This window comes from Anguilla rostrata, chromosome 16 (genome assembly GCF_018555375.3).
Source record: "Anguilla rostrata isolate EN2019 chromosome 16, ASM1855537v3, whole genome shotgun sequence".
Classification (NCBI taxonomy): Eukaryota; Metazoa; Chordata; class Actinopteri; order Anguilliformes; family Anguillidae; genus Anguilla; species Anguilla rostrata.
In genome coordinates, this window is record NC_057948.1 from 26,329,700 (window position 1) to 26,355,488 (window position 25,789).

Here is a 25,789-nt window from a genome sequence, read left to right on the forward strand (position 1 = left end):
AGTTAAAATGACACTAATTTGATTCATTTTTTGCAAGCTGAAAACACATTTTAAGCCTCACTGCTTCCCTGTTCGAGAAATCAGGCTTAATCAGTCATGTACATTGAACACACGCTGTAAAACGTCCTCTAAAGAGATTGACAAAGTTGGGCGTGACTTGCACACTCTCTCTTAAAGCAACAGCCGCCCATTGTTTGCCAATGGCCGTGATTTATGAAAGGGACAGCATTCATCAAAGCAAAAAAACGACTGTGTCTTTGTGCCTTTAAGAGGGCTGTCTTTCGTTCCCCGCACCCCCCTTCTGTCTCCCTCAACCACACAGTCACTCCTCCTACAAGCATTTGTGAGGCAGTGACTGTCCCCTCTCCCACTTTGTGTGTGTGTGTGTGTGTGTGTGCTGCATACTTTTTCCAGCATCAATGGAGACAGGACACAGGGGGAAAAGCAGCACTCGTGAGCCTCCCGGTCCCAGGCGACCAATTCCCTGCAGCCTTCACTCCAGCGCAGAGTGAGGAAGAGGAGGCTGGCCTTCCCTCAGGTCTCTGAGGACCCAGCGGGGTGCCGACGGGAACGGGCACTGTGAACTGCAGTAACTGGACCATCCCGACATGATAGAAGACCTTTCATGGATACGCAGACCATGATCATCCCCTATTGCTCTAAGTTAGCTGGCAACTGGACAAAAGAGCACGCAGCAATTGGCAGAGAATCGTGCTCTTCCAAAAGAAAAGTTTTGGGACTGGCAGGACGGTCATGCGCAATTGCTTATTTTCTGGTAGTGTTTGTACCCTTTTGATTTTTTTTGCTCTTTTTTTGTTGTTGCCATTTTTCCCTTGAGAAAGGCATGTCCTTTAAACGCAGCAGGACTGAGAAGGTTGTGCCAGCTGACAGGATTCAGACGTCCCGTGCACCTCGCGCTGCTCAGCATAATCTTCTTCATTTCAGCGCCTCTATCTTTCGTTTAATGTAGCTGGACGTTATTTATGGGCGATCACTGAGGAACGCAGAACACTGGTGGGATTCTGCAGGCACCAGACTTTAATTGGAAACGCATCCGCATTGGATTTCAACAACAGCAAATGGACTGAAAATCAGCATCCACTATGTGAGCTATTCAGAGGTCAGTATATGACTTTTGAGGGTCTTTGATTCCTGGATGGGAGCTGTTGGACACCAAACTCGAAGGTGCAGGTTAGAGCACCTATAAGATCACAGCGACTGACCTGAGGACTGCAAAGGAGCATCTATGGAGGTCAGGGTGACCCAGGATGCGTTTCTTCCTTTCCGGGACCAGATACATAGCGGACAGCCCTCTGCTGCGTGCGGCGGCACTGCCGGTGGCGTGGATTTAGCCACACCACCCTTCCCCACCCCCACAGTCCCCCCTGCCCCTCACAGACCGGGGCAGCAGGGTGGCTTCAGGAAGGTGTGCCGCACCGAGGAGGCCAGCCCATGCCCCTTCCCGGGGCTGGCGGCGGGCGTGCTGCAGATGCGGGTGAAGGAGGGCAGCAAGATCCGTAACCTGATGGGCTTTGCCATGGCCCGCATGCAGGTGGAGGGCGGGGAGGGTGGGCGGGGTGCCGGAGGGGCGGCAAGGCAGATCGTTTTCGCCGGCTCCGGCCGCGCGGTCACAAAGACCATTACCTGCGCGGAGATCATGAAGCGTAAGGTGCAGGGGCTGCACCAGGTCACCAAGCTGCACTACAAGGGCGTGCAGGAGGTGTGGGAGAGCCAGGTGGGCGGAGCCTCCGAAATGACCGTGCACAGGACCGTCCCGTCCATCAGCATACTCCTCTCCAAAGATCCACTGGACCCCCAGGAGCCCGGCTACCAGCCCCCCGCGGCCGTCAGCGCTCTCTGGGAGGCACCGCCCCAGGAGGAGAAGGAAGGAAGAGAGCTCCCCCTGACCGCAAACAAGAGGCCCTATCATCCTTCAACCCATCCCAGCCAGACTGACACTAAGAGAGTCTGTTTAATGGACAGGTCTCATCAGTGCTGACAAACCTGTTTTCTTAGGGGCAATACAGGACAGGGATGAGTGCTGTCCACTATGTGCCACGCACAGGAAAAACTTACTTTGGGACTTTGAGACAGAGTGATACTCATTCTGATAACAGCCAGAGTTAATCTCCAGAGGTTGATCTAAGTGAGAACTGAATGCTTATCTGTAAATTTATTGCATATATTACATAAGGAAATAAGGGATAATACTTTCACCAGTTTGTGAGGATTTTAAGGATACAAGCACACACAAGAGAGACTGAAGTTCAGTTTATTGCTTGAATGCCATTTGAATGTTACAGGACACAAAGCATTTCCATTGTTTTAGAGGTATAGAACTTTAGCGGATGGTAAGTGACCATATTTCTACAGATCTTCTGCATTAAACCATTTGTTTAAACTTTTTATTAAATCGGTTTTATTCAAATACACGGTAAGTTGTGAATACTATGATTGATGCTATAATTTAAGACAAAAGCTTATGTACATATTGCTCTGATATACTGAGACAAACACATCCTAATAAGTGGTCCATATGTTCCATTAAAGTAATATATTCATTGGATATATTGAACACATTTGTTTCTTATGATTTTCTTCTCTTAGGGGCAGCATTAAAGACAGGGTATAAATCCTGATTGAAAAGGAATCATGCAATTCTTATCTTTTGATGAAATTGAGGAGAAAGAGATTTGTCCTCCAGAAAAAGAAGGCTGCTGTAATGGCATCCCATCTGATAAAACTACACTTCCCAGAGCGAATTTAGACAGAAACACCAGCAGGCAGCTGAGCGTGGGCGCTGATTATCATTAAGATTGCACGGGCGCATGGCGAGGTGCACTTTGAATGAAGAACAGGAATAACAGTACGGTGTGTCGCCAAATGCCTGCCTTCTGAGGGAAACTGTGGAAGTGCCCAAACTGAGCTGCGGAACTGCCTGACCTCCACTCGGGCTGCCCACTGATGTGGAGCTCACAATAAATTGCCCATGTCAGGCAAGCTAAAGGACTAGTGGGGTTAATAGTGCAGTGAACTATTGATCACAAGGTGGGTCAGAGTTAATATCTGTGTTAAGGGTACAAGTCCCGTAAAATTACTCCCGGGGAGTCTTGATATGGTAAGTTGCTCCCTGAATGATTGCATTTTATTGATTATGAATGGAGCGTTGATCTCTCCAGCTCTACAATCTGAAACATGCATACCTGACAATATCTTCCAGACTGGATTTGATTTTGAAGTATAAAGTAACAGTAATATTTCTTCTATGACACACACACAAAAACAGAGGATATAGAGTATGTTTTCTCATGTGCTGAATTAAACTCTTTCTGAAACTGATTATATATATATTATTATGAATTTTATATATAATATATACAATATGTAAAAATATAAAACATTCTGTTTGGGCAGCACCTTCAATTTTCTGTTATCTTTTGAGAATCCAGCCATAAGCTTACATAATCTTAGGGTGAACCTACATTTCCTGTGTAATTAACAAGTCGAAATCATAATTTTCATTAATGCCTTTTACAAGACTATGGTTCTCCTTAGTCCATTACCACCCACTGCAGACCTAATAATTAACTTTCTTCCCTCAAGGTTTCAAACAAATCAAACAAAGTAGTACAGAAAGAAAATAAAAATTCTGCAGACACAATAAGCCGCAGACATTGGGAAGGGTCATTGAGGTTATCAGCTTGCGAATGGAGTTAACAGCTTGTGATGTGTAGCCTGAGGTGCTGTCATCGATGCAGGTCACATATGCATGGCTAGCTAAATCCAGTATCGACCTGCATCCTTTATCAAGCATTGCATATTCTGGGCCAACTGTAAACTGCAGCGTGGGTAATTAAGGATGACTCAATAACCTATCCGAGTGAATGAAAAGATAAAAAACAGCGGCAAAGGCATTAGCCAAAGGCCTGCCTTTCTCTGATTGGAAATAGGAGCAATCAAAAGCAGAGCGGAAAAGCCATGGAGGAGCACAGGTTTAAGCATGAGGCAACAACAATACAAGTTTGCCATTAGTCTGTAAAATTTTTGGGTTTTTAAAAAAAATATTTTGCAATGTGTTGATGGAACACGGATTAGTTTAAAGAGGGATCACATGTGTGTTTCTGTGCTTGGGTGTATATATTAATTTGTGTACGTGTGTATGTATCCTGGGTTCAAATGCACAGTACGAAAACAAATATGCGGTAAAAAAGCTCCGCTCCTGGTGAATGACTACGGAATGCTTCTGCTCGACAAGCATGCCGTCAGTCATGCAATGTCGCTCCAGATGGGGATATCGGGATGTAGGCTTTGTCTGAAAAACCAGGTTTACACAAATATGGACCTGGTCCTCTTCCAATAAAGGTGTACAACCTGATTAAGTCCAGTGACAATATGAAGCATTCCTCTATGACATCACTCTATGCTTTTTACTTCACTCTTATAACATACTGTTATCATAAAATATAACATTTCCCATTATCTTGTCTTTGATCAGTGTTTATTTTAAAATTATGCTGAATATTATTCTCATTTCCAAGCTTGTGATTCTCTTACCACATAACCATTTTCAATAGGAGGGACAAATAATCACACTTCAGGGACACACCTTTTTATATTAGATACATTTATTTTAAGTCTTATTGTCTTTTGACCAATAAACCACCAACATCGCAAAGAGTGGGGAAAGTGTTCACTTTGTGTACTATTATTATTATTTTTAGAACACAATTTTCCTGTTTTCTGCACCGTTGCAGATGAAGACAAGGTCTCTCATTTGGTTTGAGACTTGCTATCTCACCCGCCAGATGGCTCTGTCTTTTCTTATCTTGATGAGTGGGCACTGCCTCCATTTTTAAAACTGCCCTTATCTAGAAATCCTTCAAATCTAATATTTATTCATTCAATGTTTTCTGCCAGGGCTATTTGAATTATGCACTTTCCCTTTAATTTTGTCCTCACTCTAAGTCAGATTTTTTGACGGTCCTTAAAGCATGCTCATGGTCTTGTTTCTAGGAGGGAGGGAGACTATTATTATCTGATAATTGGCTGGACCGAGAGGCATTAAGTTGGGAACATTTTAAGGACAAATCGATGATTGTGAAACTGAATGGAATATTAGAGGTGAACAATTTCAAGTTCAAAATGAATCTGGTGGCATCTCTTTGTTTATATTTTCAGAAGCAACACATTTTATAGAGCACTGAAACCACATTTTTCAAAACATCTTTAAAGATCTACATACATTAAACGAGACCCATTTGCATTCAGGAAACATGCTTCAAACACACATACCATCAATTTGGTTACAATGGATTATTGTAAAATAAATGGTTGGTGATAACATGAATTATGCCATGACCACAAAAAAAGAATGTCACATTATTGTTTCAATAGATGGAATTTTAACTTTGCATTTGAATGTGTAATTGCAGTAAATGGCTATTTCTTTACATCTGCAAACCAGGGGTTTTCAGGCATTAAATATTCAGTTAAATTAAATTCTATATGTATATCACAAAACCAGGCCTGAACCTCCAAATATCAATTTCAATTTATAAAAGCTTCCTACTAGGAACACAAAACCATAAAATTGACAGACAATATCATAATGATTGAGGTACCATTAAAAGTTATTTTCATGATGGGTATGTGTTCCATCAAATCTCTCAGGGAACTAAAAGGGGCAAGATTAAAAACAATGAGATGGTCACAGTCTAAATTTTATTTTATTTTTTAAAAGCTTTAAAATTACATTTTACATGATCTGATGTCCAACTGGAAGATTTGGTTTGATTTTTTTAATACGTCACTGGGTTTATGGGGAATAAAGAGCAATTGATTATGTGGACAGTGTCGACATCACTTCCTGAAAATAGTACTTGAAGTTAGCTTATGAGCTTAAGCTTATACTGCCGCCTTGTGGAACAAACAAACAGTTCATAAAATCTTTTTTTTTTTTAAACCAGAATGAAGTTTGTAGCTGATCACCAGGATGAAGACCTAGCCTTTTGGAGGAGTGTTCTCTGGTCAGATGAAACAAAAATTTAATTTATTTTAATTTAATTTAATTTTAAAATTTGAACTGTTAATGATCAGCGCTATGTATGGAGGAAAAAGGGTGAGGCTTTTAATCTGAAGAACACCATCCCAACTCTGAAGCATGGGGGTGGCAGCATCATGTTGTGGGGGTGTTTTGATGGAAAAGCAACTGGTGCACTTCAGAAAATAGATGGCATCATGAGGAAGAAAGATTATCTAGAAATACTGAAGCAACACCTCAAGACATCAGCTATAAAGTTAAAACTTGGTCGCAACTCTGTCTTCCAGTAGGACAATGATCCTAAGCATACCTCCAAGTTGTAATAAAATGGCTTAAAGACAACAAAGTGAAAGTATTGGAGTGGCCATCACAAAGCCCTGACCTGAATCCCACAGAAAATTTGTGGACTGAACTGAAAAAGCGTGTCCGAGCAAGGAGGACCACAAACCTGAGTTACACCAGCTCTGTCAGGAGGAATGGGCAAAAATTCTGGCAAAGTATTGTGAGAAACTTGTGGAAGGTTACCCCAAGCATTTGATTCAAGTTAAGCAATTAAAAGGCAATGCCACCAAATACTAACAAAGTGTATGTAAATTTTTGACCCACTGGAATTATGATATAGTAAATTAAACCTGAAATAAATATATCTCTAATTGATTGTTCTAAAATTACCTCTGATGTGAACAAAGTAGATGCCCTATTTGACTTGCCAAAAGAAATGTGTACATAGAAAGTTGTAAGTAAATAGGTATTAAAGTTGTAAGAAATATAGCAAAGAAGAAGGTGTTAGGCTCGGATATATCATATATATTATTTCATACCTGCCGCTTCACTGTAATCAGGGGAACTGGTTTCTCTCTAGTTGCATTGAGTTCTTCCTGTACTTGCAATTTCTCACAGGAAATAACATTCTTGCCACACCGTTTGCTTGGCCCTGCACATCCAAGCTTTTTTCTTTTCCCAGAAAAGGGGCAGTGCTTAGGCATTTTCAACTTAGCTTGCCTTACCCGCATAAAAGTGGCAAGACCATCATTTATATATTAAATGTAGAAAGAATTTCACTGGACTTAAAGTTTTTATTACCTAACCAACACCCAGTTAGCCCCGACCACTGAAAACCTGACATTTAACCAAGGAAGAAAGCCAATTTTGGCACAGACGTTTATCCTTTTTTTTTTTTTTTGCAAGAATCATTTTTAAATGTTTCTTGGCCATTTGTGAATGCAAATACGTATTAGAACAACACATCAGCAAAGAATTGACAGATTTTTGTGTCAGTTACATAAGATTTCACTCACACAGTTTAATTACCACTCCACGTCCCTCCCTCCCTTTAATTGCCCACTTTGCAAAATGATTGGATAGACTTCCAATAATTAATTTAATTGTAATTAAAGCCAAAGGAGGCTATTTTGAGGAAAGGCATTTCTAAGATTACTTTTACATAAAACTCATCTTTTTGTGTTATTGTACGTAAAAATGGAAAAAAATGTTTGTACTTTGGTTTGTTATTCAATAAATGTGAATATATTAACTGAACTGTTCCCTACATAAAGTCTCAAAGGCTGCCACAGGTACAGGCTCGCTTGTCTTGACTGATGTTGTAACTGCTCATAGCAACAGCAGAATTAATTCTGAAATGTACAAAAGCATCTTATCTGTGGACGTTTAAGCAAATGCCTCCAAACCCATTGAACAGCACTTCATCCTAAAGCAAGACAATGATCCCAAACATACTTTTAAAGCAACAAAAGAGTTTTTCAAAGCTAGAAACTGGAAAATTCTTTACTTGCTAAGTCATTCCACCCTGGTCTGAAGATGCAGCTCTTCAGACTGCATCTAGACTATCACTGCTCTGCAGGGCACTGACAATCTAGGATCGCTCTTACTATTTGTATCCTTCAATCTTGTTCTTCCAGCACTTTCATGTTATATCTCTTGTATCATTATCTTGATGTTGTAGCTCGTCATCATGCCTCCTTGTATGCTAACTTAACATAACTTTCTGACCTAGCCTATGCTTACTGTGTGAACTGGACTTGATGTTCATGGGTATGGATAACTGATGCATTAAGAGATTGTACCTTATTGTTCCAATGACCGTCGGTATGAACTTATTGTATGTCGCTTTGGATAAAAGCGTCTGCCAAATAAATGTAATGTACTTTCATTTACATAACATGAATATGACCCAAATATTATGGTGCCTTGAAATGAGTGGGCTATGTATAAATGTTCTGAATGTTCTGTAATTTCTTCATGGTGAAACCAGTGCAAATAAAAAATACCCTTAAATAAAATCTGCGAAAATGTACTTTAGCCCCATGTGAATTGTTTAATTTGTTTATTTATATATATATATATATAGAGAGAGAGAGAGAGAGAGAGAGAGAGAGAGAGAGAGAGAGCACGTGAGCAACTTGACTTTTTACATTAAAACATTTTTATTCAGATTGCAGATGCACTTCCCTTTGAATTTACTAATGAAAAATATTTAGAATTAGGCTCAATAGTGTTTACTGCGAAAAATCAAAAATCCCAAATGTGACTTGATTTTTGCTTGACGTATGGGCGGAAATGCTTTGCGCAGACGCAGTTTTGCCTTTCCGTTGCAGTGCCCTTCTCTACCATTTCGGCTAGCGTTTCCTCCTCAGTGTCTCTCCCGCCGGCCCACACAATGTTCAGAGCCGCAGTCCAACTTTCAGTCTCCGGGGTTCGGAGTTTGGCACGATCTCGACCTTCATATACAGGTATAGTTGATCTGTAAAGATATGGTTGTGGATTTTTGTTGTTCATAGTTAAAATGAAAAGTCCCGGCTGGCTTTATTGTAACAGGAACTGTAGCCTGTGTATGCTATCCAGCTAAGGGTCACTCTCACATGGAGAATGCGGACCATATGAGAACGAGACATTTAGCTAGCAAGCTATCAGACTTTGCGTTGTGAATGTACAGATAGCTTGACAGGTGACAAGAAACCGTTTGTTACGTTGGTTATAGACATTGAACCCGAGTATGTAACTATTTGTGACCTAGCTAGCGGTAGCTACGTGAAAGAGTTAGCTAGTTAACATTCTAGCTAGCTAGCCTAGCAGGGGTGTCCTATCTTATCCGAAAAGGGCCGGTGTGGGTGCAGATTTGTTTTAGCCCAGCACTAAGGCCCCTGGATCTAGTAGACTAGTCAATCTTTTATTGAAGATCGCAAATTGTTAGTTAATTAGCTAGCTGAATCAAGTGTCACAGTGCAGGGATAAAACAAAAACCTGAATCCACACTGGCCCCTAATATAATAGACACCCCTGCTCTAGACTATACAGCATTGTGTATTCATTAACCGGCGGTCTAGCTTCTACCCTCATATAGCGTTAGCTGCCTGAGTCCTTCGGTAACAGCTTACCTACATGTTCAATGTTTCAGCGATTGCTAAGTTAGCTAGCGACTTAACATTGCGCAAGTGGGCTGCAGCTAGCTAACGTTAGCTAATCAGATGAATCTTTCCTTTTTGTTAGGTCTTTTTTAAAGGTTACTTTTTTACATGTGTGCTTCTCTTACTGTACCTTGCATACCTGGCACAATTCAAACACTGTCTTGATTACAGTAGTTCACCTTTTTAGCCGCGCCAAAGCCGGCTTATTGGAGCATGCTCTGCTTTTGAGTTCGTTAGCACTGGCGCTAGCAGCTAGCTAGTGTGTTTTTTGGAAGTGACATAGCTGACTAGCTGGCTGTCACGTATCACCTACATGTAGCTACCGGTTTTTTTAAATACGGGCGTATAGCTGGTATGACTGGTGACGACTTTCGATTGTATGTGTTTCATAGAGCCAGACTTAAAATCTTTTCGTGCATTTCAACGGAGCACACCAGTTCATGTGTCCTTGTAATGACCCACAAACACTGAGGCTTTGTGGCCTAGTTAAGCTACTTGACGAATGATGCTAAATCGTAACACGGTATCGTAGTGTGCTAACAATTGGTTTGATTCTGTGGTCAGGTCAAAATGTGTTAATTGTCAATCGTTAAATCGCAAACAGCTTGGCAGCGCTGAGCTGAACCCTCCGTGGTGATGGTTACATATGCTAACCGGGTTAGTCTAGTATATGAAGGTAACTGGCTTCTGTTTTGCGTCAAGATTCGGTTGAAAAATATGTGCGTCTAGCAAGCTAATCGTGTGTACACTACTAGTGTCATTGACTTTATGTAGGAAAATAATAAAGATTGTTAATTAGGGGATCTCGCAGTTGCATTCGCTGATTCTCTATTACTGTTACCTGAAATGACCCTGTGAGGCAACGCTAGCTTGCAAGACTTCAGAGGGTTAACTACATTGAACGAACGACGTCAGATTCCATTGGAGGCTTGAATTCGAACGTCAGTCATACGGTTTTTTTTAGCACATTGGAGTACGGTCTGATGAGAAGTTACCTGTTTGTTTTTCTGTGCTACCGTGACTGGTAGCTTTCTGAGTAGCTAGCTTGTCACGTGGGAATTCATGGCTGCCAGCCAGCTAAAATACGGAACTGCTTATTTTAGCTGTATTGAAGACAACGGTTTTAATCAAATCTGTTATCATTTTGTTCATAATGACGTCATGTGTTTGTTTAGTTTGCTTAATCATACCTGGCTGTGTTTTCTGTTTTAGGGAAATAGGCTAAATTTACCACAGTAAAACTAGCTAGAGTCTGTGCCTGTTGTCAATTATCGTTGGACTCTCGGTTTTGGAGTGAATTGAGCAGATTTGGGGAAATTTAACAGGCTTGAAGTGAAGTTGATCAACAGTATTCTATATCAACTGAGGAGTATGTAGTTGCTGCTGAACCATTAAAGAAGGCTTGCAAAGAGAATTGCTACAGCTGCTTAAGACGTGAATGAGAATGAAAGGTAGTCTGAATGTTGCTGAGTGAAAATTGGCAAGACTGAATCTTATTGTAGATTTCTTTCCCCTTTATTTTTTCAGCTCCATTGGCATCCCGCTGTTATTCTCATGGCAAGCAAGAGACGGACGAAGAGTTTGATGCCCGCTGGGTCACCTATTTCAACAAGCCGGACATTGATGCCTGGGAGCTAAGGAAAGGTGTGTGGAGGGTACAAGGGTCTAGAGACAAGGGTACAGTCTGATGCTATGCCATGATACTTCCTTTAATATTTCCTCTTCCTCTGACAAGATTTTGTTGAGGCAGAGGAAAAGCCAGATTGGTACTCATGCCCAGTGCAGGAATATGGTACACAACTGTACCGAATTAGGGCATGATTTGGTGCCTTTGTGTAAATAGTAATGACACCACAAAATAAGGAATATATTTGACCCATTTTTAGTTTTTGTCGTTTTTTTGCTATAAGAATGTGGTGATGCTGATGCCCCTAAATATACCAACAGCTGTACGTTGTCTGTTTCCATCTTGCAACACTTTCAGGCATGAATACTCTGATTGGTTATGACCTGGTACCAGAACCAAAGATCATTGACGCAGCTTTGCGAGCTTGTCGGAGGTTAAATGACCTGGCCAGTGCTGTCCGTATCCTCGAGGCAGTCAAGGTGAGTGAGGTGGCCCCAAGAGTATACAGCTGGCTTTTGTTGGCATCATTTTTATCAAATTTTATTCAGATTACTTATATTGTGTCTTCTATAAAGCACTTTTGCTGTTTTGTGAATGTTTAATCTGCGCAACATGAGTGTTTTAATGATTGTATCTCAAACACTTAACCCAGGTTTTGATCTGGGGTGTACTTCATATTATAGGGAATAACAGAAAGCTGTCGTCTGCCTACATTAAGTCAAAGAAACAGTGGTTCCATCTGTTTTTTAACACAATTGTTTGTATTTGGGATTATTTCCTTTCTGGAGAACTGGCTCATTTTAACCTTTACATTTTCATGTGAAATTACATTGCTGTTAATAAAATCCTGAAACGATCACAATGCACAAACACACATTTTGCTGACTATACAAATTGTGGTGGTTAAGTCAGATGTTTTTCACTTTTCAATTTGTGTCTTGTTGCAGAATAAGGCTGGCCCTCACAAAGATATATACCCGTACTTGATTCAAGAACTGCGGCCCACTCTGGATGAACTGGGCGTCCCCACACCGGAAGAGCTTGGCATTGACAAAGTATAGACACCAACACATTGGGTGGGTACAGCCAGGCCTTTATTGTGTTATTCATTGTATTACATGACAGTCCTATTCCTCACTGTGACAGTTGTTCTTCTATGTTTTTGATGCTGCTCCACTATGTAGTACAGTTTGACAGCAGTGCTCCAGTGCAATGTAAATGTTTTTTTTGCTTTGTTTTTAAAGAAAAGCACTCAATAAGGGCATTACTTGTATGTGCAACTAACCCATCCCATACACACCAAATTTGCCTCAACAACCCAAAAAGTCCACCATATTGCATTTTCCACCATATTGAATTATATGAAAAACATTTCAATTACTACTCCTACAACTGTTACTGATTCACACAAAACCTTATGGGTTACTCAGGTCTTACTTTTCTTGTGGCTTCGCCAAAGAATGGGGAAAGGAGGAGCTAAAGAACAGGCATGGCTTAGCACAGAAATGCCTATAAATCTCTAATGGTTTTACCTAAAGGGGTGCAATGTGGTAGACTAATCCTAAAGTACTGGCACTATCGAACTCCGTATTAAAAATAATACATTTAAAAATCACAGTGCACCACATTTATCTGAAAGTTGATGTAGTGGTACATCCGATCAGCTGGGGCAGCCACTGCTGCAGGTGCTTGGACCCTGAGAATTGCTGCTTGCTGCTATATCATAGCTTTTAACTTTGCACCGCTTTTTATTCTTCAGCTGTAGGAAAAAAATGCTTTCTAATTTACAATGTGTAAAGTCCAAGTTGCACTGTTTGCACAGTGGTACTGTTAACTGTACACGGGCACAAGTTTGAATCTGCGGCAGAACTCAAATCTGATTTTATTCCTCTTGTTTCCCCTCAGGTCTTCCAGAGGACTTCTGTTGCTGTGACGTCGATGTGACATTGTAGTTGCCCAATGCACTTGAAGTCTCAGCCTTGTATACATATATTTCTGTGATATTTAATTTGGCCTTTGTTTTGTCCTGTTGTGTATAAATATTGATGGACCTAATAAAGGGGAAAATATCTTTAAGGAATGCTTATAGTTATCAGTTATTTCAAATCTTCATTTTGCATTTTACAAAAGAAATAATGTGTACCTTCCAATGTCTAGTTTCTGAGCAAAAACAATTGTATTGACTGCTATTGTACATTATATATTAATTTGGCTCTTGTGTTTGTGATATGACAAATAAATGGTGTGATGTTGGGAGTACCAACATCACTATGTTGTGAGGAAGTCCATGAAAAGGTAGGTACTTGTTTTGTTTCTCTGATTTGACCAGAAGTCAGAAAGACCATATTAGTGTGATCCTGCCAGGACCTGGGCATGACGCTTAGATCAATGTATTTTATTCAACTAATCGTACTGGGCTCAAACACTTGTCACGTGCTTCATTGCTGCAAATGCTCTAGATGACGCTGTCAAATTTGTAATGTATTGCAGTGTTGCATGACCACTTTGGTGAATGGGATTTACCTTCTACTTCAGTTTCAAGCTGTATGTGTGCCTATGCCTTTGTGTGTATTGGGTACATTCTGTGACAAATCAAATTGATTAAAGCTGTGCAAAAATGTCACTATCAGTGTAGATACCTTTGGACCATAGAGATAATAAAACCAGTTCAGTTTTATTATGAAGGGTAAGAATGTTCTGTTTTTCTTGAGGAGTTCTATGTGTAATGTATAGTAGATTGTCCTGCATATATGTTAGCGAGGTATGTTATCTAGAGCAGTAACTGAGTTACTCAAAATTAGCATTATGTAATGGGAAAAGGGGCTGAATACATATATATTTGGGATTATACCTTTTTACGGAAATATCTAATTTTATATATTTTGCCTTCAAATGTATATAGATGTATGAGCTGTAATGAAACATAATTGTATAGGAAAGTATTTAACAACATTCAATATTGATGGTGATCCAAGGCTGAGTGTTAAATTACCTGCTTGCACATCTCCACGGTACTGCAGTTCGTTACATGAATTTCCTGTTAATACCCAGTTGTATAAATGGGTAATTTGTAAAATATAAATGTTGTTCTAGGTATTGTTTATCCCACACTGATGTATTGGTGGATGGTGTTCTTCAGAATATTTCTGAGCTTAGGAACAGGAAACCTGAAATAACATTTATGGCTGTAACTAAAAAAAAAAAAAGCTGCATGTACAACTGGAATGCAATTGTGTTTTTAAACGTTTTATGGGTGGGATACGTTGAAATTTTTTTCTGAAAGTATGCTTTAGAGAGTGTTGTGTAGAAACATTTATGCTTTTTGATGCTGATATTAAATACTGACATAAGTGATTACCACTGCTTACACTGCATAGACGATTAGCTGTGTTATTGTTGATGACTGCGTGTTTGGTTCAGTGCCTTCAGCAAGTTGCGCTTGAGGTTATTGAGTTTAGCCAATACCTGTTTAACATGTTCATTCATGTGTTCTGGATTCCATAGCTTATCACCTCAGTTATTCCTTACCTGATTTGACTCAACTGAAAACATCATCTTCCTGACTGACAGAAACACCCCAAAGCTACTTGAATAGAGAGGAGTTGTCTTGGGAATCATTTTAGTTAACTAAGTTAATGTACATTGCACATTGTAAAACATGTCAGGAGATGTTTTTTGTATATGAATGTGCACACCTTGTACAATGCACTCAAGCAGCTAACCCACATTTGCTTACCCTTGCCTATGCTATGGGAAAAAAAAAACATGACAATGTTATTGTGTTGTGTGGAATCATAAAGAATCTCTGTTGCAGACAACAAACATTTAAATCGCTTATTAATGTTGTGGGTCTACATTTAGTCTTCTTTAACTGAAGATTCTATATCCCTGCAGTTTTTGAGTTCAGTTTTAAATTTTACTGCCTAAAATGTAAACTGAACCAAAAAGTTTCAGCAATGTGTTATACTATTCTCAAGGTTTAATTATGGTGAAGGTGGTCTAGTAATACTTGCGATATGAAATGACCAGTTTTGCATTTAAAATGTTTTATCTGCTTTAAACTCGATAGTAGGCTTTTCTACTGTGTTTCGTGAGTTTACGATACACACGTGACGTGTCCTCACGTGAATGACCACAGTTCATAAACTGTATTAGGGCACTGTTTGACCACTAGGGAGCAGTGGAGCCATTGCATATTTTGCCAAAACACAGAAGGACATATACTTACTGCACCGTGATTGAGTAATTAAAAATAAATACTCAATAAAAAATAATAAATACTCAAGTACATTTAAATTAACTTCAACAAATAACGATTCCTTTATGCATTTCCTGACTTTTGCAGAAAACCAAGAAATTATTTGATGAGATCAGCCACATCCGCTGTAATACTTGTACTTATCTCATCGACTCACAAACAGTAATAGTTCACGTTTAGATTTATATTGAAATTACGAATAAATCTGTTGTTGACGTGATACACGGAGTAAAAACTTTCAGTCACATACCACCACCAACCAGTACCACACGTAAGGTATTTGAATATTTATATTTATTTGAAAGGCCCGTATGCAAAAAAAGCTGTTATGCACAATGCTAATGAAATATTCAAGCTCAAAGCAAACCATAACAGATTTTTATGGCGTTTATGGTACATTTAACATCTATTATGTTTTTTTGCTAAAATTGTTTATATTGGTTTTTTTTAAAACTCGATTTAAATAAAGAAGTTAAAGCGCTTAAATCAAAACAATACGTGATCGTAGTAGTAGTAGTAGTAGTAGTAGTAGTAATAATAATAATAATAACAAGAACACAAGCATCATTAAAATCATCAGTATAGTCACATGCAATTTAAAATTTTCAGTAACTGAAATACACTGAGCAACTCCAGTTTTTCAACCCTTAACACAATTGCATTTGTTTTACATTTATTTAAATGAAACATTTAATTACGAACGACATAATAATAATAATAATAATAATAATAATAATAATCGTTATCATTAAAATCATAATATTCTAAATAAACATATGCAATTTCAAATTTACAGAACATGTAACAGAACATGCTGAGTAACATAGTTTCAGTCCTTAAAACAATTGCTTTGCTTTATTTTTATTTAAATTATATATATATATATATATATATATATATATATATAATTGTGAACGAAAAAAAATCATCCTCTGTTATTTATATCGTTCGCCTACTCATTTTTTTCGTTTTTTCGTTTTTTTATTATTATTTTTTTATTATTAAGAGTACTTTAGTATAAATAATTGTCACCAACTGTTATATAAAATTGTCACTGCAACATAGTAATAAAATTAGCCATTCAGAATTTTGACAGTGAATTCAGAATATAGAGAATTACCATTACATTCATAGATTGTTAGCAGAAAGGTGTCAGTGTGATTCATGGTTGATTTGCATAGTGCGGTAATTATTCAACCACTCATTGCAGCGCAGTAACTCAGGAACTTGTTGCTGTCACGGGGCGGGCCTTAGATGTTGTTTGTTGAGGCGGGGGTGTAATTCAAGGGGAGGAAAGTCGAGTAAGGGAGTGGGAGCTCCAACGTTAAGCGCTCTGAGAGATGAAGCCAGGCGTCTTTCTTGGTCGTCCTCTTTTTAATTGCAAAACAGCAGTCTGAAGTTCGTTTTCTGCACCAGAGCCTGGCGCATTATCGCCTCCAGCGCGAGGAAGAGTTTATTTTAAAGCACCGAGAGTGAATGCACGGTTTTCCGGTAGGTCGGTTTGTGTCCGAGTGCGCCAGAAACGAGGGTTAACCCCAGGAAGGAGGGATGGTGGACAATTCCGGTAGCAGCAAGGCGCAAATGGTGAGTTTCGTCGCCCTGTTTGGCGCTGTGCCCAGTTGTATATGTGCGTGTGTGTGAGACCGATACTACCGTGACACAGTTTTTATTGCAGGAGGAATTACAAACAATTAGACAACTATTACACTACACAAACGTAAAGCGAAAGCCAGTAAATGCACGGTGATATTTCTGTATTTCAAGCGTTACCCCAAGTGTTGTCGAAATAATTCGAGCAACTTCGTGTGACGTAGTCATTCCCAAGGTTTCTTTTTTACTAACAGCAGTAATCGTTTGTGTAAATATTGTTACCAATACTTGGCCTCTGAAAACGTGTTGATTAGAAGTCATTTTGTCAATGCAACAAGGTAACACGTGCAGCACTATCCGTGTACACTACGCTCAGTGATTCGTCATTTGGCCTAATTCCAGTAGCTTGAGAAGTAATGTCGGCGTCGATATGAATGGCTACAGTAGATGGTTTCATTCGTGTCTTCTGGAACCGCGCCATATGTTTTTAGTGATCAGTGGTCTACAGCGTATTGTATTCGTAATTTAACTTTTTACGCACGTATAATATTTACGTGCTCGACCTTAAACCACTGTAGCGATAAAATAACGTTGTTAACGTTGGTACAGATAATTAGTTGGCAATTAATTGATTGAAAAACCTATTTTGAAATTAAACATTGTGATTGCAAAGTATAATTTGTTTAGGCCTATGGTCATTAACTTGCAGTGCCCCTAATATAATGAGTGATTTTGGTTACAGTAGCCTACTTCTCTTTGGTTAACGAATAAGGTTGTCGAAAGACTACATTTAACTAAAAATGCCTCTCAATGTGCAGTGACCGCGTGCCGAAAGATTTTTTATTGCTGATCAAGCGACGCTAGTCGCCACTGTGGCAGGTTATGGGTTTGAGATCAAAGGTAGACAAAATGTTTATTTATGTTGTGCAGTCTTATGTAATTCGCATTTATTATACATTGTGTGTGCCTAACCTGCTAATGATCATTAATTGCTTTTTTCGGCTACCATTTAAAATAATTCAATACATTTCACAATCACAACTAATAAAAGCTGTCGCACAGGCCCCGTCGACTTTTTGTCTGAGATTGATTGTACGGTTGTTTGCTAACCTTTGTTAACGTGCCGTGGTTTTACATGGGCTTTCTTGGTGTAACGTTTAACCACAAAGCCCGTAGATACGGATATGTTTTATTATTGAAACGAATGGTTTATAAAATGAGTTTCTACTTTGTTTATAGAAAATAAAGGTTTTTCAGAAAAGTGTTTATTTTGCATTCCCATAATCTTTCCAACTCTCCAGCTGTTATTTGTACATTGTTTGTTTCAACAAGCATTTTATAAATGACTCGTTCTTGAGTTTTTGTTTATTTTTTATTTATTTATTTAATCTGTAGTGTTTTTTGTCTCTGAAAGTGGCCTTCCATATCAAGCTACCCTTTCCCCATTCACTTTTTGTTCTTGGCCTTTCAATTAAGGACAGCTTTCTGTGAAATGTCAATGTTCTTGGGGTACAGAATAACATTATTTCTTTATACACGCTAAACTCTGTAGTAGGATAAAGTAGCTGGGATATGAACATTTTTCAAAGACGCTTTGGCTAGAAGTATTACAGCTGGGGTGTGCCAGTCAATATTCCATTTAGAATTCTATTTTGAGGTCTACAGAAACATAAAGAATGCAAAATCTCAGCATATATTTACACTGACTGTGTTCTTTTAGGGTCCTCATGTTACCAGTGCCATAGCTACACCTACAATTAAAACAACTTCATAATTTAGTCAATGTGTGAAGTATTTTGTTTGTTTACCGCACAAGTGACACACATAGCAGCCTATATTTTAAACTGTGAAGTTGCTAATTTGACCGTAATCTGAGTTGTTTGCTTATAGCAAAGTTTTCCTATTCTTCTAAATTCAAGTAAACTATAAAACTTTATTTAACACAATACAATGAGGATTATGCACTCTACACATCAGAATGTATTAAAAAAAATAGTTTAAGCAATTGTGCATGTAACCCAGTTGAATGAATTAGTCCTAGCGGAGGACCCTATATAAACGTGCACATAAGAGAGTATATTAAATGAATGACTTTTTCTCTCTCAGCCCAGCTTGTCCCAGGAGGGTGGTCTAGGAGGTACTTACTCCCAGGGTGGGCCAGTGGGGGTGAAGCTGGAGGCAGTGATGGAGCAGTTGCAGCGGCAGCAGCAGGCAAGACTGGAGATGGAGCGTAAGGAGAGACACATGCGCGAGGCCCACATTATGTATGCCCAGCAAGTGGCTGCCCAGCAGGCTATCCTGGCAGCTGCCAGGGCATCAGGGTCCCCGCTGGGGTCCGCAGTGCTGGGCAAGGGCCTTGGGCGAGGGCCCCCTGGAGGTGGACATCAGTCGAGGGTCTCAAATCAGAGCAGCGTGGAGTCAGAGCGGGAGGACGAAGATGACCGAGGGCGGGGCTCAGAAGAGGAAGATGACGACGAAGAGGAGGAGATGATGGAGGACGAAGATGGTAGTGAAGAGGATGAGGAGCGAGCAGGCATGGGGTTGGAGTACCTTCGAAAGCAGACCCTCGCCCTCCAACAGGGAGTCCCCCATATCCCCCCTGGCCCGTATCCACCTTACCCCTCCTCCTCTCCCCCGGCGCCTGGCGTCCAGCGCAGCCCCTCGCCCCCAGTCAGGGTGAAACAAGAGCCAGAGGACGAGGACCAGTCCCCAGCGGGCCCCCATTTGTTCACATCACCGAGTGGACAGGCTGACTGGGCCTATGATGAGCAGTTCAAACAGGTAAGACTGCCTTACCTGATTCGCACGGGTGTGTGTATGCTTTGCAGAGTTCACTGCGATTAGCAGTTACAGAATACAGAAACTCTAGTGACATTCCTGAAGACAGTTTTTGAGGTCTGCAATGTTCATGTCTGTCTTTAAAAACAAAAAGAAAAAACAGCGAATCAGGAAGACACAGTCGGCTGTGTTGTGGTGTCCCATTTAAATTTCACTCTGAAATTATATTGTGTTAACCACTGCGATGGGTATCCTAACTATGTTTAAAAATAGAATTTACAGGACAGTCGTATTTCGAAGAGGGTTTGCCTCCGGCCCTCAAGACTGGCAACAATGTTGCGGGGACTTATTTTAACACTTCCACACAAAGTGGAGCTGTGTAATCACAGCACATGTGTTCCACAGAAAGGCGAACAAAGGAAAGAGGCTTCGCACTTTCTGCCCTCCGCTGCTGCACGGTGTGTTTTTTGTCTCGATTGTTAACCTGACCCTGCTGAGAGCGAGGGGCTAATCTTCAGCGCAGCGCAACCCTGGCAGACTACAACTTTTTTTGTTGTCCTCTCAAATCTCCGGGGGAGAGCTGTCAGCTGGCTTTTGCAGCAAAAAAAAAAAAAAATCCTGGAAGTGTGTCCTGGCGGACAGCCAAGCGGGAGCGGCGCGCGGTTCAGGCAGCGCTCAGCCCTCTCACTTTCTCCCCTCGTCTTGCTCCTGGTGCTTCCGGGAAAGTGCTCTTGGCAGAGCAGGCGCTGGCTTGGCCCAGGTCCAGGAAGCGGAGACGATTGGATCTGAGCTGTCAGGGAGCCGGCGGTGGGGGGGGTGGGGGGTGTGTCGCCAAGCAGACCTGAGCGAGGCCGGCGTAGCGAGGGGGCGGGTTTCCCTCGCTGTAGAACCCCGCGGGCCTGGGCGCGGTGACGTCGTCCACGCGGCCCGGGTGTTTTTCACACAGCCCGCCAAGATTTCCCAGCCTGCTGTTGGGTTCGTCAGAGTGCGAGGGAGAAACCATGAGTCTGTGTGACTTACTGTGCTAACGACTAATGCAAGGTTTTCACGGCTTGGCTGGTCACCCTTAGATATCACATCTAGACTGTTCTGTTAGCTACATTGCATTTAAAAAGGGACTTTTTGTCAACTGTGTTTCAACACTTTCTAAGTAGCTAGAGGGAAGTGGTGTGGGCAGTTGCCTCATGGATTTTGAAATAAAGGCCATATACCCTATATGGCTGATACAAGGAGCGGCAGTTTAACTATGACAGCAGGGCAGACGGGAGTGAGGAAGTAGAGCCGGCAGTGAGGGTAGAGTGTAATCATGGGTTTCATCAGAATAACAGCCGAAAAGAGGGCTTGCTTGCTTGCTCGCTCGTTTTTTCCTTTGTTGGTTTGACAGCTTTAAAAATTCACAAACAACACGTAAGTAGGAAAATGCTGAAGATGACGCAATAATAAAGTCCGAGGTGTGGGTGGAGTCATTGTCTGTGCCGAAGGCCCCAACTGACGCTCAGAAGCGGACAGCAGAGACGGCAGGAAGGTGTGGTCTAGGGGTAATTTCCCTGTGGTCTGCTGTTTTATTGCGGATGGGGCTGCGTCTGGCCGTGGAGAGTGTTTTGTGGAGTTGGGATTCCTCTGCCTCTGTCCGTTTCCTTTTCTTTCTCTTTTCAGGCCCTTGGTATTAATGGCGCTCATCTGCCGTAGTTTCAGGTTGCACTGGTAAAGGAGGAGGGGACAGAGCGGGATGAGGGGCTGTTGATGGTATTGTCTGCTCAAAGGGGTTTGGGCGAAGGGTAACAGATGCCACAAATGTCTTTCTTGAGTGAAGGTGGGGGGTTGCCTTTTTGTGAGCATGTGCGTACATGCACGTTAAGGTACGGCAGTCAAAGACAGAACTGTTAGACGTGCTTTAACAGCATTTAACTGAGATATTTAAAACGGAGTGTTTCAGCAAAAGTCAAGGATATGAGTAAAATGAACACTTTAAATGTTTATCACCAGCAACAATGTCCAATTCGCTTTGCCGTCCAGTTGCTTTGCTTACTAGCTAATTGCTGACCTTTCATTGCAAATGAAAGCTAACTTACTTCCTCTCCTGTGCGTGATGTAACAGTGGTTTAATTTTCTAAATTATATGGGTGTATTTTTGAAATGGGTCAAATTTAGAAATATTTATTGGATTAATGGGGTCAAAAGGGCGAGGTTCTGTAGTATAGATGAGCAGTTGCTAAATAAAATGTGCTTCTGTTGTTTAGATATAGGCAAGAGACCAGCGAAGATGGGCAGTGTCGTCTGTTCCCGTCTGCTAATGTTCTGATGTGGTAATGTGCTGTGCCAACCCGGAGGCCAGCACGCGTAGAGGAAGAGCGGAGTGGTGAAATGGCAACGGGGGGATAGAGGAAGGAGTGGTGCGTTTTTTGTCATTGATGTATGTTTCCTGACCTTGCCCCTGCCCTAAACGGCGGAGTAAATGATTGTCAAACAAGGCGACGGACAAAAGGGCCCGGTGGAGGGATTGTCAGGGAGGGTCAGATGACTCTCGAGGCACGGAGGATCAAGGCAGGGCCTTCTCCGTCCCAGTCCGCAGTGGGACACAGGGGCCGGCCGACCCCAATAATCTCTTGCCTCTCCCCAGGGACGTCCAGACCGTCCTCCCTGTGCCACCCCCATCCCCCCTCGCACCCCCTTCCACAGCCCTCAGTTAACTAATCCTAGCGTGATTAATGGCTTTTTAATCACGCTTGGTGGACAGTGAGCCACGTGTTTGTCTCAATAATGGCGGCGACGGGCTCTGCACCCCCCCCCGCCCCCCCACTGTCCCGGGAGGTCACAACAGTCACACGCCACTCTGGAGACAGCGAATCACCTGAACAGACCGCACCTTCGCTCTGTGCTGAATGCAGCCGCACATTCCCTCATTGATTATTTTGGTAATTGCAACACATTTTTTTCTTTTAATCATCATAGAATTTTGGGCAGCAGTCAGCTGCTCTGTGTCCTCAAAGTCAACGCTCAGGCCGTGATGCTTTCGGGCCATTTGTTGAATACTCCTGCATAATTTAGCTGTCGCCCAGCAACACATCAGCGCCGAGCCTGAGGAGGAAGCGAGGAGCCACACAGCTGCGAGTGATCGATGGGGATTATGTAAGCTTTTTAGTAGGGGGAAGACCGGTTTTGTTTATGTCTCATGCATTATGAATTAGATGCTGTAATTTTGGCTTATGGGTTTCTCTTTAACAGAAGATCGAGAAGCAAATGTAGCGCTAGAGTGTATGCTGGACTTGTGATTCCGAGGGGCTGTGTAACGGAAATGTGTACAGTCAGTTCTCTGACGCGTTGTTGGAAACTGGGGGGGGGCACCTTTCCTTTATGTGGCACAGGTGAGATTTCTTGCCTTTTGCTGAGTTTAAAGAAGTAGTGTTTTGAGTGGATTTCCCCCTCCCTCTCAGCTTCTTAATCCATGCCTGCTAGGAACCTGCATGCATTCTGTCACATAGACTCATGCTGCAAGGGTCATTTAACAATTTCATTCAGGCATTATTGCAGGACAGCTGCCAGAGGTCCTGTTATTTGTGATCTCTGGCATCTGTGTAAACTGTCGGCGTCAGCAGAGTAGATTGCCTCAGCTCTGAGTGACACTTAAACTCTGTCCCTCCTTCTCACCTTAGAATACATATTATATCCAATTTATAAGAATGGAAACTATTGTAAAATAGATTTTGTGTACAGTGGGGTTGTGGTACAGGGTTTCTACAAACTCCCTAGTATGATTTTTAATGTTGTTTAACCAAATGTTTTGACAGGGAAAGGAGCAGGCAAACCACTTTGTGTTGTGGTATGAGATCATTAAGATTTGTTGCACTGTAGAAATGCTGTCTTCATAAAGGAATTTTGTCAGCTTAATCTTTCTAAAGTCTCAGCACACAAGGGATTTTTCCAGATGAATGTGCACGTGTATTCATTTTACTCTGGAGTTTTACTGGGAAATTATTTTGGTAACATGGGATTAGGCAGTTAATGTAGCATTTCCCGTTCTTTAAACTGACTTGAGCCCCAGAGTGTATGCTTTGGGCTCATGAGCTGCATTGCGTCTACAGTGGAATTTTCTATGTGTGTGGCTAACTGCTTTGTACGCCTCCGTTTTGCCTCATTTACAGCAGGCCCCAGCTAGTGTTCTGGGGTGGGGGGTGGTGGGGGTGCCGCTTCACTCAGTACTGGAAGCTTTGACATTCCCACAACAAGGGAAAAGTCTTTTTGAACATGGATTCCATGCATGAGATGTGTTAACTTTGTTCAGTAACAGAAACAGAATGCGTATTTGGATATTGCAACATAACCATTGAAATGTTTTCTGTAAGTCAGTTGGAAATGTCTACAGAGCTGACATGGTCATGTGCATTTCAGCATGTTTGTTGATAGTCTTGTGCCATCTTGGCATTTACAGTGGAGCAAAGTGGACCATACAATAGTCTGCACTCTCTAAACTTAGAGCAGGAGCCATTTAATTTAGTGTAGAGACGGATGGGTGGTGTGTAGGATTGGGGGCGGGGGTGCGAAGAAGGGGGAGTCTGCCTACTGATTGCCCTGCCCCACCCAAAGGAAACATTCCAGACAGAATTAAAGAGTTAACTCTTCAAATAGTGAACATTCCCATTGGGGGCTCCAAAAAGACACTGGAGGGAGTGTCCATACACTAGTCCTCCTGTAATTTGTGATCTTTTCATTCGCTGGTAAAGTTATGTCACTTCCCCTAGCAACAGGCACAGTGATGACTGCCTCGTGTCCAGAACAAATGTGTTCAGAAGGTACTTCTGATCCATTTGATATAGGACTAACTCTATTGTTAATGTATAATCTAAAATGAGATAAAATGTACGGTTGTTGTGAATGTTCCACGGTGAAAGACAGTGCCCCTTGACTGCTGTGTAACCGTTTGATTGGGTAGTTAGCAGACTGGCTTTTTTTGGAAGAAAAGCAAAGTGAATGGAGAGATCAGCTGTGTAACTCAATTCGACTCAAAGGGGAAATGCACCTAATTATTTCAGCGCTTGAAACTGGTTGATAATCTTATGAGTTCAAAATTATGATCCGTGTGTAACTATATCAAATGTAACACATTTTTTTACTAATAACCATACTCACCATTTGTTTGTTACGTTGCAGTATACACACTTGCCACTTGAATATATTTTAATATCTGTATTTTGTATCATGGAAAGTCAACAAACCATTTTTCACATCATATCAGGTTAAACAAATTAGCCTCATCAATCTCATTTAGTATTTGGTTTGTGTCCAAGGGCAGCGTTGCTAGGGAACCTGACGTCACCCTTTACCAGCATATTAATTTCACTGAATGTCATTGGCTGTTAAAGAAAGAGGGGGAAAGAAGCACATGAGAGAAATGGGAGGAGAGTGGAGAAGAGGTTGGGGGAGGGTGAAGAGGAGGCACTTTTATTTATCTGTCCGTTTCCTCCCAAAGCAGCCTATAGTGCCCCACAGCAGCCTGGCTTCTGACTCACATCTGTTGTGTTTTTTTTAGGGCTGCACTTTTGGCCTCCTGAGGTGTCTGAGACTGAGGAAGTGCTCTTAGTCGTTGCTGTTGGCTGCTTAGCTAAAGAGGCTGCTCTAGTCTTGTTGTTTTTTAATTGTTGCGACATGGTGCTGCCTGTGTAAGTTTAACATATACTGACTGTATGGCTTTCTCGGTGTTCGCTCATTTGGGCACAATAGCAGAAGCAGGAAATGAGACTAGTTCAGCAAAGCCATGGGTCTGTTATATGTATATATTGTTATATGCCATGTGGTGTGCGTGTGTAAACGTGCGTTTGTGTGTGTGCCTGCTTTGCGTGTCTGTATGGTGCATGTCCGTGTGTGTGTGTGTGGTACATGTGTGTGTGGTACATGTCCGTGTGTGTGTTTTGGGAAGTGAAGGGCACGCTTCCTCAGCTCTTCTGAGCTGTATCATTGACCTCTCCTGTAATTTGACCAGTCAACATTACTATGTCCCCCAACCCCCTCCACACATCTAAAAATCACACCCATCCAGCACACCTTCAACTACTTGTTTTTTTATGAACAATTGT

At 41.4% G+C, this 25,789-nt stretch overlaps 3 protein-coding genes across 6 annotated transcripts in view; all 3 read left to right on the forward strand.

The window, feature by feature from the left end:
- Positions 1 to 329: 329 nt before the first annotated feature.
- On the forward strand, positions 330 to 3,007 carry LOC135242548 (ribonuclease P protein subunit p25-like protein). The gene has a single exon (XM_064313668.1). The coding sequence runs from the start codon at positions 1,247 to 1,249 to the stop codon at positions 1,997 to 1,999; it is 753 nt and encodes a 250-aa protein (XP_064169738.1). The 5' UTR covers positions 330 to 1,246; the 3' UTR covers positions 2,000 to 3,007.
- A 5,622-nt stretch (positions 3,008 to 8,629) lies between these two features.
- LOC135241980 (cytochrome c oxidase subunit 5A, mitochondrial) lies at positions 8,630 to 13,168 on the forward strand. 2 transcript variants are annotated; one of them, XM_064312814.1, is made up of 5 exons: positions 8,630 to 8,790; positions 10,993 to 11,109; positions 11,450 to 11,571; positions 12,040 to 12,168; positions 12,998 to 13,168. In XM_064312814.1, exons 1-4 carry the CDS (start codon positions 8,718 to 8,720, stop codon positions 12,151 to 12,153), a joined length of 426 nt encoding a protein of 141 aa, XP_064168884.1. In that variant the 5' UTR covers positions 8,630 to 8,717; the 3' UTR covers positions 12,154 to 12,168; positions 12,998 to 13,168. The 2 variants fall into 2 exon arrangements, with proteins under 2 accessions (XP_064168884.1, XP_064168885.1); XM_064312815.1 differs by lacking the exon at positions 8,630 to 8,790 and adding an exon at positions 10,087 to 10,141.
- A 3,404-nt stretch (positions 13,169 to 16,572) lies between these two features.
- The window catches only part of LOC135241508 (AT-rich interactive domain-containing protein 3B-like), a 40,926-nt gene continuing 31,709 nt past the window's right edge, over positions 16,573 to 25,789 (forward strand). For 2 of the 3 annotated variants that reach the window (XM_064311987.1, XM_064311989.1), the window contains exons 1-2: positions 16,573 to 16,934; positions 19,047 to 19,721. In XM_064311987.1, coding sequence (XP_064168057.1) covers positions 16,899 to 16,934; positions 19,047 to 19,721 — 711 coding nt within the window. In that variant the 5' untranslated portion in view covers positions 16,573 to 16,898. The remainder of the gene's footprint in view (positions 16,935 to 19,046; positions 19,722 to 25,789) is intronic. The other variant, XM_064311988.1, reaches the window with a different exon arrangement.